A 17,046-nucleotide genomic window follows, 5' to 3' on the forward strand; every position below is an offset into this window, starting at 1 on the left:
CAGCAGCAGCCAGCCCATTTCGACTTTGGCCACCGGATTGTTCAGGTTTCGATGCGGTAGTGAGGCCTGAGGCGCGATGATGATCACGGGCGGATGAGAGCGCGTAGCCCTTGGGCTTGGGTATGGGAGTTTTCCTGGTGGGTGGACCGACTCTGGTAATTGGAATTCCTTCACCAACTGCGCCTGATGCAACACCATCAGCATCAGCATCCGACTCGATAAATCGATTGCGGCTAGCTGAGGTGCGAGGCGCAGCCTTGCGCTTCAACTTCGTAGACACTTCCCCAGTGGCGAGTTTCTTCTTCTTCCTTGAAGGTTCCTCTGGAGGCTCCGCTGAGTCACTTGGATCTGATAAGTTCTTATCCATATCTACGCGTTTACGCTTCGAGGACTGTGCTTTTGAGGTTGAAGGCCGAGCACGGGGGGGTTCGTCGCCGTCTGTTATAGTAGAGACACTTTCATCTACCATAGAGCGCGATTTCCGGGAGGTTGAAATCGTAGAAACCTTTGAACTCGTCGAGGCGCGTGAGGCGGTTTTCTGGCCACCTAGCAGAAGGAATGATATGTGTCAGAATTGCTGCTACGAATAACACTCACCAGTCTTCCTGGATCGACGACTCTTCTCTGCCTTTTTCCTCTTCCATTCTTCCACGAGGTGATCCGTGCAGTCATGCTTAGGTACCCAATCTAACGGCCACGGTTTCCCGGTCTTGGGATCGTTACCTGCCCACCTAACCCGATACTTCTTACCCCGCTCAGCAACGATCTCTAGTACTTCCCATAACACATCTTCATCGCTAGACCGAGGCTCAAATTGCGTCTCGAATTCTCCCGTGGGGGATTCCCCGTCAGTGGACATAATTCAAGCAAGGTGCAAAACCATCCAAGATTGTGGAAGGGGGTAAACTTGAAAGCAATTGGCGATTACATAAGCAGAACCACGGTAAGTACTAAGAGAGAGAGAGAGAGAGAGAAATTCTATATTTATATACCGCAACAAACAAAGTGAGCTGTTAAGACGCGGTGCCCTGTTAGGGCTGTGCTGGGGAGTGTTGTAACAGGGTGAGGGATGTAGGTATAGTACGAATAGCCAAGCGGTCCGCGTTTGATGAGTTTTGGTGTGCGTGTGGGCTCGTTTGGTGTCCAGGCTTAGTATAATATGATACACTTTCTCTCCTTCCTCCTCCTTCTGATCTCTTCTCGTCTCCTCCTTCCCTCGTCACTTCCTTCTTTGCCCTTACTCAGGCTTCTGTCCCTCTCCTTTCTTCCCAGTTTCCTTCTCGTTCCAGTGCGACCTTCTTTAATGCGCTGGATTCTTGAATAAACTTCGCTAGTGCCTTTATGCCCTTCTCCGTACCCAAAATTTCGTTGAGTATGATGTTGTGTGATACCTCACGCAGATGGATGCGTTGTCGCGCAAATAGTGGGCAGTCACGTATGATATGTTCTCGTGTTTGACGTGGTTCTCCACATGGGCAGAGGGTGGGTTCGGTTGGAACGAATGCAGCGTAGTATTCTCCCATGAATCCGTGTCCTGTGCGGCATTGTATAAGACGGCCGTATACTTCTCGAGGAGTGTGAGTGAAATGTTGGCGGGGTTTGAGCGTTGGTGGGAGTCGATTTGCGAGAGCGAAGCGTCCAGTCTGTGCTGCCACGTCTCTATTCCAACTCTCTGTCCATTTCTGCAAGATCCCTTCCTTGTTTCTTCGGCGCGCATTTGCATAGGTCGAGTGGTACGAGTCGTTATGTCCGGTGGCTTCTTTTGCAAGCTCGTCGGCACGTTCGTTGCCGATGATGTTGTGATGTCCTGGGATCCATGCAATTTGGACATGATGGAGGGGGGATGTGGTTAGGTAGTCTTCGATTGAGCGTCTGATCTGTAATGCAATGTATTGTGAGGGTCCGGGTGCAGCTGCATATGCAGCCTGCACCACAGAGTTGTTATCGACGTAGAAATGTAAATGGGTCACCTGGGAATTTTGCGCGAAGCTGATAGCTCGCGATATTGCTCGAAGGAGCGCTACCATCTCTGCATCATACACCTCTGCTTTGGGACCCATTCCTTCCTGACCCCAGAAGACTTCTCTTCCTCTGTGATAGCCGGCCCATCCTGCTCCAGCTCTTTCCTCCTCTCTGACTGATTGTTTCGATCCGTCTGAGTAAACGAGAAGGTGCGTGTCCTCCGTTCGTAGATTACAAGCGGTTTGTATGTGCGCTTTGGCGGCTTCTTTCTTGCCTCCTCTTTGCTTGTCCGAGATCGTTAGGCGGCCGCGGTACGTTTCCTTCGTGTTTGCCCAAGGTGGCAGCGCAAATATGTTGATGCGTTCCGCGTTCGGGGATGCTCGTTTTGACAGACGGGTGAGTCTGGTCGATTTTGGTGGTTTGCGGCTGCGAGGACGGTATTTGTCGGTGGGAAGAGCGGGTGGGGGGTCAGCGAGGTTAAATTGTCGCCAGGGTTGATCAAGTCTCTGTAGGATTGGGTTGAACGAGGGGAGTTTGAGTAGTCGAGTGGCGGCGTTATCGTTTGCGTGTTCGAGGAAGAGGTTGATGGGGGGGATTGATGTCTCTATTTCTAGGGCCTTTATTGGGGTGGTTCGGAAAGCGGCACAGATATGTCTAAGGGATTTGTTTTGGACGCGGGTAAGCATGTTTGCATGGGTTTTCACGCCCGTCCACCAAACGGGGCTTGCGTATGTCATTACACTGCGGACACAAGCCGAGTATACAGTTCTCAATAGTGATTGCGAGAGACCTCTTACCGTATTTGCAAGCATTTGTAGTCCTTGGGCGATATTTTCCGCTTTGCCTGCCAGTTCACATACATTCCTGCGAAAAGAGAGTTTAGAGTCGAAATATATACCAAGCCATTTGATACAGTCACGGGGGTTAATTGTCACCTGTCCTTCGTCACTAGGCAGCAGGATAGGTGGTCGATCCGGTGCGCGACGCCATGTGAAATGGATGAGCTCAGATTTGTCAATTTCCGCCATCAGTCCAGCTTCGCGAAGCCAATTGTTCACAAAAATGAACTCCTCCCGGAGTATTGCGACATTGTTCTCCAAGGATGGAGAGGAGACATATAAGTTTCCATCATCGATGTAGCATGCTAATGTGGTCGGTGTGGCTTTGTCCGGGCGTAATTCACGAGTTCGAGTTTTCGCATTGTAGGCTTCGTTTAGTGGGCTTGTGCAGATAATCGAAAGGGCCGGTGATATTGGGGATCCTTGAGGTATACCGTTTTCGACTGGTTCCGATGGTGACAGTACTCCGTCCAGGCAGATTGCTGCTTGTCGTTCGCTGAGGAAGGATTTCACCCACTTTACCATAGGGAGCGGTAGGTGCTTGTCCCGAAGTATTCGGAGTAGCCGTGTATGATTGACGAAGTCGAAGTATCCTTTGATGTCGAATGTGATGCACGACGTGACAAGTCCGTGATTACGGGCTGCTTCGATATCATGAACGAATGATAGGGCTGCGTCGACTGTGGAGCTTCCTGGGCGACCTCCGAACTGTGAAGAAGGTACCAGCAGATATTTTGCTGTGAGATATGCTAATCTACTTGCCTGTACGCTTTCGAGGACTTTTCCAAGACATTCCTCTAGCTGGATTAGTCTATAGGCTCTCGGGTTCGAGTAGTCTGGTTTTCGGGGCTTGCGCAGGGCTACTGCGATTGTGCGTCGCCAGGCGATGGGATGGTAGCCTACATTTGCGCAGCGTGAGATTAGTAAGTAGATATATTCTGATGCAACCTCCCAGGCCCATCGGAGAGCCATGTAGTTGATTTGGCTGGGTCCAGGAGCTTTTTTGCGATTTGGTCGGTATATACCATTCTTCACTTCGGCATATGTTATGGGTTCCCATGGGATGTCATCCGGGAGGTCCTGTTCTAAATCTGGTGCAGCTAAGTCTAGATTCGGGGGCGGTTGGAACAGTTCACCTCGTAGTGTAGCACACTTTTCCTCATGTGTTATTGCCATGTTTTGACCGTTGTTTCGTCTGAGTGGTGGCGTGGGGTAGTTTCTTATCCCTTTGGGCCATCGAGTGAAATTCCAGACGTCATCGGGAGTGGCTTTTCCCAGAGTCTCGTTTGCCCACTGTCGTTTAGCAAGGCGTGTCTTCCGTTTGAACTGATTGCGTAGTTGGCGGATCTGTTGGATAAGGTCGTGGTCAGCAAAACCTGTATCGATGAGATGTTGTCTAGCCCTTTCACGAGTTTCTGCAATGCGGTTGAGTGATTGCGTGAGGTCGGGAGTCCACCATGGTTTCGCATGTGCACTAGATTTGCGGATGGGGACCGAGCTTTCTGTTGCTTGCACCAGTGCATCTTGTAGCGCTGTGGTAGCTCTTTCAATATCATCAATATTAGGAAGAGTTGAAACACGTAGCGGTATCCATGCGTCTTCTCTATCCGTCAATTCTCTCATGAACGCTCCTTTCCATGCTTTGATCGTGTCTTCATCGATATCTTTCCAATTGAATCGTTGAGCCGTGATATTCTCGATGGGGACACGTTCATGGTCTAGTGTCCATGTGAGCGCTGCGTGGTCTGATCCGTAGGCTTTACCGTAGTCGATTGACCAGTCCTTGATCGTGTCAAGTTCGTATGCTCTGTCGTTGATGAATGTTAGGTCCAAGACCGACGAGGATTCACCGTCGTGTGCGAAGTATGTTGTTGCCCCACGTTCGTTTAGCATGATGAATCCCTGGTCAGTTAGCCAGTCAACGAAAGCTTCTGCACGAGGATTGGGGTTCTCAGCTGTGTTTGACCACATTGGGTGGTGTAGGTTCATATCTCCCGAGATGATGACCGGTATTCCGTTTGGTAGTTCGATGTTGAAAAGACGGTCTGCTGACCAGTTCAATGGATCCTCGCCTGCTTTCTGGTTGTACATATTTACAAGTATTGTAGGCGGATGTGTTCCTTGGTTGATCTGTAAAATTTGTATGTCAGCATCCATTGCGAGATCAGAATGAAGGGTAACCATGAAGTCAGGTCTGTTTTTGATGTATGCCATGACTCGAGGAATGACATTCGGGGGAACAGACGGTAATGGTAGGATTGGTTGCCATCCGGTTAACGACGCTGGGCCCTTTGTGTTATTTCCGATGTCACCATACCATGGTTCCGTTATGAGCAGGATGTCATAATCACGGACGGCGTTGTTGAGTAATATGTGGCAGACTATATTTGAACGGTTAGTGTTGAGTTGAATCATTTTTATGGGTTTAGTATGGACTATCATTGCCATCCATCCATATTGTTGTCGTTCATTGGTTGTGGCGTTACGATATGGTTCTGGGATGTTGATGGTGGGGTTGGAGTCCGGGTCTCTGGAGGTGCTATTGGATCGTTAGCAGTTTGAGGTCGACGTGCGCGCCGTCCCCCTTGGATATTTGGTCGTGGGTCTCTTGCAGATCCTTTGGTTAGTATATGAATGGGGCATTTGGTTGAGTCTGCCGTGTGCGCTTCTCCACAGTTTGCGCATTTAATCGGTGAGTGATCACATCCTTTTTGTGCTTTGGCCGTGTTAGGGCACAAATCGCAGGTATGGAATGATTCAGTGTGGTCGCCGGTAAGTACTAAGAACAAGTTCTAGAATCGAATGCTCAGTGTCATTAATATTGTTGCCTTTGGAGGTCTAGAAAACGATTATAAATAGTTTAGCTGGGAATTGTCCACATATAAGTCAACCCAGAAGCATAACCAGCGCAAAGGCGTTCACTAGGAAAACTTGCATCAGTAAGCTCTCATAAGTGTCAACTGTCCACATACCCAATGAACTTAAGCGCAGTAACAGATCCCAAAGCAACGTCAGAAGCTTCCTCCCCCAGATTCATCCGACGAACTTCAACAAACTCCCATTGCGCTTGCATTCCGGCTGGTGTTCCGTCTGCATTCCATGTCCATAGTGTGATGGAACCATCATTGTGACCCGTAGCAAGGATATCCAAATGTGAGTATTCACGTTCATGGAATGCAAGAGACGTGATCGGCGCGTGCACAGTATCGAGTCTCGCAATTGGCCTCGCATTGATTGTGTGCAGCATTAAATGGGAAGCGGAACAAGTAGCGATATATCCCTATCAACAACAATTCACTTTTGTCAGTTGGGTCAGGTTCCTGCAGAGAACACGTACCGTAGACTCGTTGATGGCAGATAGACACACTTCAGCTCTTAGGTTCTCATCACTGTGCCAAATTGAATGCCGGTAACACCCTCTGTTCAGGTCCCAAACGATAGCACTCCCATCCTCGCTGCCGCTAACAATAACTGACCATGTACGTGATGTTGCAATACACGCTACACGTTGACTGTGTCCTCTGAGGAGGTGCATCATCGACAGCGTTGAAGATGCATGCCTGCGATACCGCCCCGAAGTTCCAACAAAACCTGAGGGCGCCACTTGACTGTGATTGACGCGCCAAACACGCACAATATTATCACCAGAACCCGTTACTAGAGTGTCCTGGTCCGCCAAGGCAGCGCACGAGGGTGCTACATGCTCAATGGTTTGTGTAACCTGTGAGGACTGCATTAGTTTTTGACTATCTTCGTCAATAAAAGCATCGAGTACTTTTCCGTGGGTTACCAACCGCAGTGAGCCATCGCTCACATCCTGGTTCCATTCGACTTGCTCCTGACCGGACGACAGGAGGTCGACCACTCCACAAGGCAATGGAAGCACGCCACCATCTTTTCCATCCGACACGTCGATGGAAATATTCGACACAGCACTATCTAGCACGACTGCGCCAAACAGTTAAGAATTGATCGAAGTCGGAAGAAGAAAACTGGGATACTTGCCCTTCAATGGCTTCGGATCTCTTGCTAACGCGAGTGCGTCCTCAGGGATACCACGGGCTGTCGTGACAGGGAGACTCAGGAGCCCCTGAAGATTCCGTGGTGGATGGGGCGAGGTGAAGAGCTTCTTAGGGGTCTGCCCGACTGCAATGCTACTATGTGACTCTGTTTAAGGGGACTGCGACAGCTGTCAACGCACAGTTGTGGATGATTCCAACAGTAGCTTGTCGCTCAAGATCGTTGGTAATCTTGTCCAGATCTGTACATGCCCATTAATGAAGAGCAGATTCCGACAGAGAAACATTACCAATTGCGCCTTCATAGCTGAGAGGGTGAAAAACGTTCACAGAATCCACGTCTCGTTGCTTGCATCCCCAGATAAGGTCTATCCAAGCAGGAAGATTCTCGCTGACGTAGTGGCTCTCAAGGATCTGTTTAGGCGCCAAAACAAGATCGTTGAATCAGATGGTAATATTCCAGTGTAGAACTTACACGGCGATGTATTACGATGAAGAGTAGCGGGTCTCCTTTCGCCCACGCAGGTAGTTTAACATCGTGAATCCGTTCTCCGGTAGTTGAGATACCGAAGTCAAGATTGGATGAGTTCTCGAGGAACCTGAGCACGGTAGCCATTGTCAGATTAGAAGGGATCAAGCAGTCAAAAAACTTACTCTGGGCAAGTAAAGAACTCGGGTATCAATTCACGCACATCCCCTCTGATGTCCTGCGATGCCGACGAATACGTTCTCCCGATATCGCTGAGTCATTCATTACATGTTGCCCCACACCCTGGTTGAAATTAAAGACTGACGTAAAAAGCCTATCGGGTAAATCCCAGTCCCCTCCCTACGGGGATAAAATGAGTGCTCTTTCCCTACTAAAATGGAACATACCTGCAGCGTCTTGAACATATTGGTAAACGGCTGCATGCGAATATTGAAGTGGCAAACAATCATCGACCTGTGCTCGTGTCAAGAAAAAGGATATGGGCAAATGAAAATGACTTACGAGCTGAAGTGCGTTCCGTAGTGGAATGGCTTTTCTCCAACACTCCCCAGGTTATCATAGCGAGTTTCTGCAGCCTCGCGACGCTCGGCTGTCAAAGCTCCCATAGGCTTCGTGAGGCTGAATGATGGTATTAACTTGAAGTCTACAAACTCAGGAATTATGCGAACGCACTTTCTAAACACATCGGGAGATGAAAGATCCAGCATCTCTGAAACATAATCCTTGAAAACCCAAGCTAAAAGTCACCGTGAGCTTCCTTGTGAAAAAAGAGTTAACAATCACTGACGGAAAACGGGGTATTGAGTTGCATCGTTTGGGGTACGTCCCGACAGTTGATTGAGAACACTCAAATAACCAAACTAGCGCAAAGTGAGCGTTGGCATAAGAAATGAGAACATCACATACATTGCTTAGCTCTCTATTCTGCCACTGCCGTTGCGCTAATTGGAGTTCTTTCTCCACTGCACTAGCGGATGATCTACTTCTCAAAAGCGATGTGTGTATAATAGATCCAGGTATTGGACTAGGCTCTGATATCTTCATTTTCAAGACTATCGAGGAGAGCATCTGGGAAGCCCCTTGGCGGCGTGATCTATCAAGGAAGATAACCAGCAGTGTGCGACTATCTTTGAAGAAGATCTCGAACCTGACCGGGTTAGTAAAGTGACATGCGGTGAGCAACGGAGCTCACCCTACGTCCTGGAAAAGGAACATTCTGTCAGAGAACCCTGATACTTGCTCTAGTGACCTATTACAGAAGATATTCAGGGCCGTGAAAGTTAGAACAGAAAAAGGTTCTACCATCGTTGGGCACGCTGCGAGCTACGAAGGTCCACGGCACTTCCGGATATAAGGAACATTCCTTCCGGCGCACTACCTGCGTCAATAACTTCACCTTCACCGTTCTCTACGAGGCCCTCAAAAATGTACACGTGGGTACGCCCAAAGATCAGCAAGCCAGCTTGGAATCGACGAATGAGACAGCCAGTAAGTATGGCAGCAGTTTGACCGCTTACGAAAAGAATCGACGCCGACTATTCGGCAGACAGTGCTAACAGCCTCAATGACATCTCCAGGCTCGAGTTGATGCCTCACTCTCCTGAGTTTGTCCTCAGTAATATCTTCAGTGAGCTGATGATCGCCTGGAATTGTTCTTAGTCAATATTGGTAAAACATCGATTGAAGTAACAAAGAACCATCTTCGTCTGTCCAGGATGGAACAACCAGGGTATTCGGAGAAGCAAGCTCTGACTGGGACGGTGACAATGCATCTGAATCAAAAAGGATGAAGCTTCCTCGTGGCCAGAGTCATGCACAAGCAACTCCAGACGGTTCTCCATTTTTTTCCTGAACGATGTCATTCTTTTGCCTCAGACAACAAAAAGTTCACTGACCTGACTCTGTGTGGTCCTTCCGTCTCGTCTAATTTCCACATGCATTTCCGAGCTTTATGGGGCCAAATATCACGTTCGGTCGTTGATGCAGAAACACTTTCTTCAAAGGATGCGATTCTACGTCGCTTTTCCTGCCTGTATCAACAGTCAGTGCATCTCAAGGTCGCTGTAGCATGGATATTTAGGCACAAGTCTGATAGATTCTGCCTGAAGCGTTTGCGCTCCGAAGCAAGAATAACCTTTCGCCATTCTTCCATACGTATTGATGCTTTGAGAACCGTGTCTGCTTGAACAAGACCAAGTCGTGACCCAGAAGTGTCTACGGCATTGGCTTGTCTTTTTGGCTGAGCGTCAGGGCGAACGATGTCAAGAATCTATGCATATACTCTGAGAGGCGCTGGTATATGGCAAAAGTGTAGAATACCTGTTTTTTTTGAGACGCAGAGATGTGCTTGCCCGTCGCTACAAGTAATCCGAAGTGGGTTAGCTTGGTAGATATCTTGGCGTCCAGGCCCCCAGGAGCCTGCCCTATCAGAAAGAAGATATTGAGAGCATCAAGAAGCAGCTGGGCAGTGCTCTGAGACCTGAAGACGCGGCGAAACGATGAACTTGACTCGTGCAGCTTTGCTAAGTCATCAAGGATCCAGACGATCGCATCCTTTGAGGGAGCTGCAAGAAGGGTGAAAATGGAATATCAACGCAGTAGACAGATGGCCCACCTTCACCTGGTTCAGCATCATTGTTCCCAGCTGACAGTCCTTGATACAATGCAAAAGAAACACGGATAACATCTGAGGTGATCCTGAGTCATCGCTAGATCTGCCCCCTGGGCGCCCAGGTAGAAGGTCTAAAGCAGCATCATGCACACTGCGATCCCAGACTCGAGGCAACACAGTCTTCAGAATGCTCCAACCACTAGCCAACTCAAAGGTTTTGCCAGATGACAAAGATGTCTTCAGGCTGATGCCAAGCATAGCAAGCGCCTGGCAGGCAGTATGCGCGGAAGGGTGGGTCCCAAGCAACAGTAAACAAATCCGGGGCATCGGAAGCGTAGCAGCAAGCTTAGAGTGAAGTGAAGGGAGGCGCATCATGGAAACAAGGGCTTCAAGGACTTGTTCAGTTTTATCTCTGGCACTAGATCGTAGCAAGTCTCCACGGGAAGTTGACGATCTAGGTGACGATGCTGACGATGATCGGTCCTCTGAAAAACATCTAATCAGACGAAGAGCGTTTGGAGAAAAGTAAGATAAATCACCTTCAGCAAGGCTGGCAACTACGTAAGAAATGATTGGTTTGATCGCTTCCTCTGCTGTAGACGATGATTGCGCAACAAGCACCAGCACGTTGACAACAAGCGATATAGATTCTTTCGGGTACCAGGCTGACTGAATGGCGACTAACAACTTGCGCACGATCCCTAGCTTCGACAATCGCATCTTGATGTTGAAATTTCTATATCGGCTAGCACGTAACAGGAAGGCGAAATGTTCGAGATGAGCCCGTTGAATATCGGCACTGGTTTTTGACCACAATTCAAAGTCGAGTGCGATGGCTCTGTATGCAATGGTGTTGACAACAGTGGATAAACTGATGAAGTGTCAGTGCCTGGCATGTTATGACAGAAGGCAAACATACTCTGGGGAGCGGAAATTTAGACCGAGGAATTCAAACAACGTTTCAAAGCTGGTCATATTTATGAGATGACCTCGAGATTTCAGCGTGCTTGCAAGAATATCATAACCATCTATACGAAAATCAACTACAGCCAAGGTCTCGCATATCCCGTACTCACGTAACCTTTCTATGTCATCAGAATTTTGCCAACAGTTGCGAAGACAGTCAGAAAAGACGCTCAATGCTCTAGAAAGTTCATGCGGTGTTTGAGCAAGAGCTACTAAGCGCAGCAAGAGAGCCGCCCCGCCAATCCTCCATACGGCAAGATCCAGCGGTTGGCAGCGTACTGTAAGTACATCACCTCGAGTAACAATGTTGTCCCTTTGATCATGCAGCTGAGGCGCGACACGAAATATAATCGATGATTCATTGATAACCGAGTCTCCGCGAATGGCCTTCTTGAGTTGCGAATTCTCAGGGAGCGCTGCACCTTGAGCTGAAATATGCATATTGAGCGAAGTCGATGCTTCGTACGTCAGAAACCTGATGAGAGTCTGGTCTTGGAATGACTCGGAATATCGGGGACCCAGGTGGTGTATAAACCTCGGAAAGTCATCATCTACATGTATTGAACAAATGAGAGCCATTTTCTGATGGAAAATGCTTACCGAGCGCGACCGAAAGCAGGTAGGCAGAAGCGACACACCAGCTAGAGTCAACTGCGGCAACGTCATCTCCTACAATGAAAGTCGCAGGCGAAGCTTCATCTAACTTTGGATATGCCCGTTGCAATGAATCACTTAGAACGCCATCAATAAACACGCCTAAACCACAGCCAGTCAAAAGATTGCATGAGCATATCCGAACCACGTACAGAACGAAGGATGCGATGATCTATGTGTATGGTGCACGAGGGCGACGTGAGTCCATCGAGAAGTCGTCACTTTCGACTTTGGCAGCACTTGAACTTTCTGAACGGCACGTGTTTGCAAGGCTAATACCCCATTGTTACCGACGGAGAGAGCCACGACGTCGCTGGACCCAAAAGATATGCTGAATAACTTGTGTGGCTCCGAGGGCATCCTTTCGAGCCAAATCCAGGCCTGCCTACAATTTAGATACGATCAAGATGTTGTCGGAAAAATAGCCTACCATGAATGTGAACCCATGGGCGGGGAGGGCCTTCATTTCTGTAGACGACATCGCGAGTGCAGAACAACCATTGAGTGAGAAGTGTTGTGGCCACCTCGACTTCGCACTCGAGCGCAGAAGTTCAAACATATCTATATCGACAGAGCCATCTTGCTTTGCAATGCACTGTAACAGTCCCCTCGAGTCCTGGGTGCTGGCACCCATTTCGAAAAGACGGCGAAGAATCTTTGCTAGGACACGGTGCTCCCTATCGTCTCCGGAGCTAATCGTGGACTTCAACAATGTGAAAAGATGTGGCAAGACATTTTGCATGCATAAGACGGCGAGGTTTCTATGCGTGTTATGCGTCATGTGTTCTAGGAGGCGGTAAACGATGAGCCTTAGGGCACGATCTGTGTTGATGGTTCGCAGAATAAAGCTCCAAAGAACCCCAAATGTTCCGGGGAGGCTAATACTGGTCAGACCAGGTGCAAATTCTAGGAAGTGGATATTCATCGCCTCGGTGTCAGGCAATTTTGTTCGTAATGAGCTGAAAAATTCCACAAGGAAGAAATCGCCAAATGAAAGAGCTAGCATGCACCCGAGCATCACATCCGAAATCCCTGGGTTACGGACGAGCGGGCCCACAGCATCAGAAAGGGAAGAATAGCCAATAAATTCCTTGGATTTCAATCCAGGTCACAATAGCATCACCAACATCAGGTGCGAAGAAACGCACCTCAAAGAACTCGAGATTCGCCGCGTGTCTCTTCAAAGTCTCGGAGGCCAACGTGAAAACCAACTTGATACAAGCTACCACATCACGCGTCTGTTGGGATCCTGGTCGTCCGATCGTCGTTGACAGTGTGGAGAGCACATGAACCAGTAAGAGAAATCCGTCTGAACCGCGAAACGTATCTTTTGTTTCAGGTACTTCACGAACGAGGTCAGCAATCCGTTGCAGGAGCTACAAGATGTCATTATGGGTATCCCACAACATAATAACACAAGGCTCACAAGCGTCTTCGCGATTACTGTCTCTGTTGTTTTTAGCTCCTCTACCATATCCTGCATGGACTGTTGTGCCACATTTTGGCCACCATTGCCAGAGTCTGGGGCATCGAAACCTCTTGTCATCGCGCTGCTAGTAACATTAGTTCCAGGTGGAGTGGGTTCTAGCTCTTCATGACTTTGCCATGATGCAACTTGAAGAAGCGAACGAAACATCCCGACAGGAACTGTGTTCAAGCTTCAAGTCCCGATCAGTAGAACACCACCTATGTAGAGAAGAACGACGGGAATGTGCTGAATTCTGGGGTAAGCACGTACGTACATGCAAGTTAGCCGAGTTTGCTGGGAAAATGAATTTACATCATTTAGTTCCAACCACTTCTATCCGAGTCTAGGCTGACAAAAGATACTGGTACTCATGCACAACATACTGATTCCACAAATTCAAGTAGCATCATTGACGAGTTTATCTGACTGCCTGAATCAAACAAGATATACAGTGCACTATGCCATCACACCCGCTAATTCCTCTTCGCGTTGATGATATCAACAAACTCTGGCTTCAATGAAGCTCCTCCGACAAGGAAACCATCTACATCGGATTGAGTAGCTAAAAGGGAGAGTCAGTTTCTCCTTGGTGTGTTACGTTGTGGACTTACAAAGCTCTTTGCAGTTTGCAGCGGTAACACTGCCTCCATAAATAATTCTGGTATTCTCTGACACAGCAGGGGACACTGCCTTAGAGAGGAACTGGCGGATATCCGCATGAGCCTCCTGGGCTTGAGCGGATGTGGCAACTTTGCCTGTGCCAATCGCCCACACAGGTTCGTATGCGATCACGACACCGCTGGAACATTGTCAAGCAGGACAGCACAGTGTGACTGTACATCGCACCTCCAGTCGCTCTCCTGCAGAACGTTGACGACGGCCTGCAACTGCTTCTCAACGACTGCGGCAGTCTGCCCTAATTCACGTTCTTGAAGGGTTTCGCCAACGCAAAGGATGACTTTCAGTGTCGCATTCAAAGCAGCCTTAGTCTTCTGAGCGACGAGCTCAGACGTTTCGTTGAAAATGGAACGGCGTTCAGAGTGGCCTGAAAGATTTCAACCGACATCTATCAAGTTGATTAACCACTCACCTAGAATCACATAGGGGATCTTGGCATCAACGAGTTGCGCAGGACTAATGTTGAAAGTTCAAGGTCAAGCAAACTCAAAAACGTTTTGTCGACTCGCCTGATTTCACCAGTAAAGGCTCCTGAGTCTTTGTAGTAGCAGTTTTGAGCGGAGACCTGTAGTTCCGTTCGTACCGTGTCTCTGAGTGGGATGAGATAAAGCGACGGGGGCGCAACCACGATCTCTGCGGTAATCTCTGAGCTAAAGTCTCGCCAATACAGGAGAAATATGTACCAGTCGCGGTGTCCAGATCAGCAGAGTTGAGGACGCCGATAATAGTTTGCTTCTGATCCCGCGAGATGGGGTTCATCTTGAAATTTCCGCCGACGAAGAACTGGCGAGGCATATCGATTGGAAGTCTAGGTATGTGGTAGTAGAGGAAAGACCTGGATTTAAAGACAGTACTAGTGTCGAGTAGAAGAGAACAATGGCGTTGGCAAGTGTGAGCTTCAAGATCAGAGCTAGTCCATATCTAATCTTTATCGAGAGTCCGACGCTAAAGCCGATCATACAGCGAAATCATACGAGCACACTAAAATATTTCAAACGTGGGTCATTTGGGTACGTCGACTCGATCGTACGACTCATCTGGCCAAGGATCAGATCGCAATCAATTGTCTGCACACGCCTGATCATGATTCAATAAGCACAATAGTTGTTTATCCCCTAATTGCCTCAAACCATGACTCCTTCAGCCTAAGTGAGGCAAATTCCTCCATCCGCGGAAATCTGTGTCGATATGATGAATCAACAATTCTGGGCGGATTTCGTGCTGGTGCACTTACGCTCTGCCCTAGCAATCGAACATTCAATACGTATTAACATCCACGCGGCTGGGATTTGGAAACTCACCAGTGATAAAGTGCGCCTCCTTTGACGCGAGGTAGGAGACGATACTTGCGATATCGTCCGGAGTACCCTCGTACCCAACTGCATTATGCACCTGATGCGAGAAGCAATCAGAATGTATAACTCCGCACTGTCAATTCACGTCTTACTTGTTGAATTGAGCTCGGGTCATAACCCCTCTCAACTGTCCATCGTTCCCTTTGTTCTTTCAAGGACCGCACTGAAGGTGTTCGAACATTATTGAAAGCGTAAAAACAAATCACTGCGCACGCATTTCTGTCTGGATCGGCCCTGGAGCATAGCAGTTCACGGTGATACCGTGATGACCAAGCTCTAAAGCTGCGGGGGATCAAGGGTGTCAGTTATCCATTATTCGCTCTATGCTCACTACCATCTCACCTGCAGCCTGGGTCAACCCTCTGACAGCAAATTTGCTGCTGCTGTACGCAATATAATCCTTAACGCCTTCATACCGGAGGCAAGTCAGAAAATATCTTCTTGACTCGCCATTCAATCAATTGACCTCTCTTCCCGACCACTGATGATGCGCCTATAATCCTTCCACCCCTTCCTTGCTCAATCATCTTCCGGGCGGCATACTTATAACAGAGTAACGTCCCCCGAACGTTCACCGAGTAGGTGACATCGAACTTCTCCACATCGGCTGGGCACAACTGACGTGAACACTCAGTTGAACTTCCACCGAATGGCCGCTTACCGTCCAGGACACTACCAAAAGTGAATATCCCGGCGTTAGCTATCATCTGCTCATCATCAGCCAATGCAATTAAAATATCAAGCAAGACTTGCCACATCGACGCCCCCTAGAACCCGAACAGTGGTGTCAATCATCTCTCTGACTTCGTCTTCCACCGATACGTCTGCGATAACAACGACCGCTCTTCGTCCCTTAGCCACGATGTCCCTGGCTACAGCATCCAATTGCACCATCTTGATCGTGATGTCATTCAAAGCGATATCAAAACCATCATCAGCAAGGCGAAGTGCAATGGCGCGACCTATTCCCTGGCTGGCTCCTGTAACAATCGCAGTACCTTTGGGTTGAGACATGGAAGAATGACGGAATTTGAATGGTAAATACTCGAGAGCGTATGGGCCAGTCTCGAACGTGCTCGGCACTGAGCCGTGACTGCGCTTCTAGACCTCTGATATGGTCTTTAAATTTTTACACAGGTCGGCGTTCTCGGACAAGGTTCCCGCATCATTTGGCGAGTTTATATATGCCAAAACCGCAGCATCTGCGAGGTGCAAGAATACGATTGTTTATAGGTTCTCAGATCATGCTGATTCCACCATCCACCAAAATCTGGGAGCAAAATCAGATCGGTTGTGTGCAGCAAACCAGTTAATTCTTGAGCTACACGCCTGGAGACATCACATGCTACGTGAGCAACATGCATGCTTGATGAAGCTATGAACTTACCGCGGTAATAAACTGCGCTTCCTTTGATATGTGTACGATAGTAGCTACATCTTCGGGATGTCCAACATGCCTGTTAGGAACATTCATATTGAGATTTGTGGAGAAAATAGGTGTTCATCATCGGGATAAGGTTTGCGACATCAGGAAAAAGCTTGGCCACCGGTTGCACACTGCAAGAATATATACTACCATGTATGTTTCATAGCGCAACAGAGCACCTACATGTCATCCATAGAACTACATAAGTACTGTCCTATAGCATGTTCAATTGCCAATAGTAGCTATGTGATTTATCCCACATATCCGAGTCATAGCCAGTGTTGTGCTCCATAGCTACGGCCATACTGTAATGATACATCATGTACCTATGATTATAGATGAAGTGTGATGGTATAGTGCATAGCTATAGTTGCCTGTAACCATAGAACTGATGTATCAGCGGAGGGACCTCCGCATTTTTGGCCACCTGGGGTGGGAATTTCCCCACAACACCCAAAACGTTACTGCCCATTTTGGATATTCTCCACATATCAATTCTTCCCACCCCCTTCCCAGCCCATCCCTGGCTCACCACCACACCACAATAATATTAATTAGATACAATTGTAGATATGTAG

The 17,046-nt window shown here is 48.4% G+C and overlaps 4 protein-coding genes across 4 annotated transcripts; all 4 read right to left on the reverse strand.

Annotated features, from left to right (window-relative positions):
- Positions 1-634: 634 nt before the first annotated feature.
- EDB91DRAFT_1008906 (uncharacterized protein) lies at positions 635-784 on the reverse strand (the record flags this gene model as incomplete). Its single annotated transcript, XM_041312375.1, has 1 exon — positions 635-784. A coding segment is annotated over one exon (150 nt), but the record flags the coding sequence as incomplete, so codon positions are not given.
- A 4,787-nt stretch (positions 785-5,571) lies between these two features.
- EDB91DRAFT_1150772 (uncharacterized protein) lies at positions 5,572-13,307 on the reverse strand. The gene is made up of 31 exons (XM_041319401.1): positions 12,968-13,307; positions 12,690-12,917; positions 11,972-12,631; positions 11,694-11,922; positions 11,488-11,643; positions 10,998-11,438; positions 10,841-10,949; positions 10,461-10,792; positions 9,988-10,406; positions 9,630-9,863; positions 9,395-9,579; positions 9,206-9,340; positions 9,008-9,102; positions 8,828-8,953; positions 8,613-8,772; positions 8,503-8,559; positions 8,217-8,457; positions 8,098-8,170; positions 7,983-8,046; positions 7,812-7,928; positions 7,697-7,763; positions 7,615-7,649; positions 7,475-7,561; positions 7,296-7,419; positions 7,111-7,234; positions 7,003-7,062; positions 6,807-6,947; positions 6,577-6,749; positions 6,139-6,522; positions 5,774-6,081; positions 5,572-5,722 (listed from the first exon to the last, which is right to left on the reverse strand). The coding sequence occupies exons 1-31, from the start codon at positions 13,175-13,177 to the stop codon at positions 5,662-5,664; spliced, it is 5,835 nt and encodes a 1,944-aa protein (XP_041174073.1). The 5' UTR covers positions 13,178-13,307; the 3' UTR covers positions 5,572-5,661.
- Positions 13,308-14,609, reverse strand: EDB91DRAFT_1150779 (Triosephosphate isomerase). Its single transcript, XM_041319402.1, has 6 exons — positions 14,371-14,609; positions 14,197-14,320; positions 14,100-14,143; positions 13,856-14,054; positions 13,621-13,808; positions 13,308-13,571 (listed from the first exon to the last, which is right to left on the reverse strand). The coding sequence occupies exons 1-6, from the start codon at positions 14,480-14,482 to the stop codon at positions 13,483-13,485; spliced, it is 756 nt and encodes a 251-aa protein (XP_041174074.1). The 5' UTR covers positions 14,483-14,609; the 3' UTR covers positions 13,308-13,482.
- Positions 14,610-16,205, reverse strand: EDB91DRAFT_1150786 (uncharacterized protein). The gene is made up of 9 exons (XM_041319403.1): positions 15,796-16,205; positions 15,704-15,749; positions 15,509-15,649; positions 15,385-15,450; positions 15,256-15,324; positions 15,135-15,205; positions 14,989-15,079; positions 14,922-14,929; positions 14,610-14,865 (listed from the first exon to the last, which is right to left on the reverse strand). Exons 1-9 carry the CDS (start codon positions 16,054-16,056, stop codon positions 14,833-14,835), a joined length of 786 nt encoding a protein of 261 aa, XP_041174075.1. The 5' UTR covers positions 16,057-16,205; the 3' UTR covers positions 14,610-14,832.
- Positions 16,206-17,046: the final 841 nt, after the last annotated feature.

Source organism: Suillus paluster (assembly GCF_016628075.1).
Source record: "Suillus paluster strain FC165 chromosome Unknown EDB91scaffold_56, whole genome shotgun sequence".
Taxonomy (NCBI): Eukaryota; Fungi; Basidiomycota; class Agaricomycetes; order Boletales; family Suillaceae; genus Suillus; species Suillus paluster.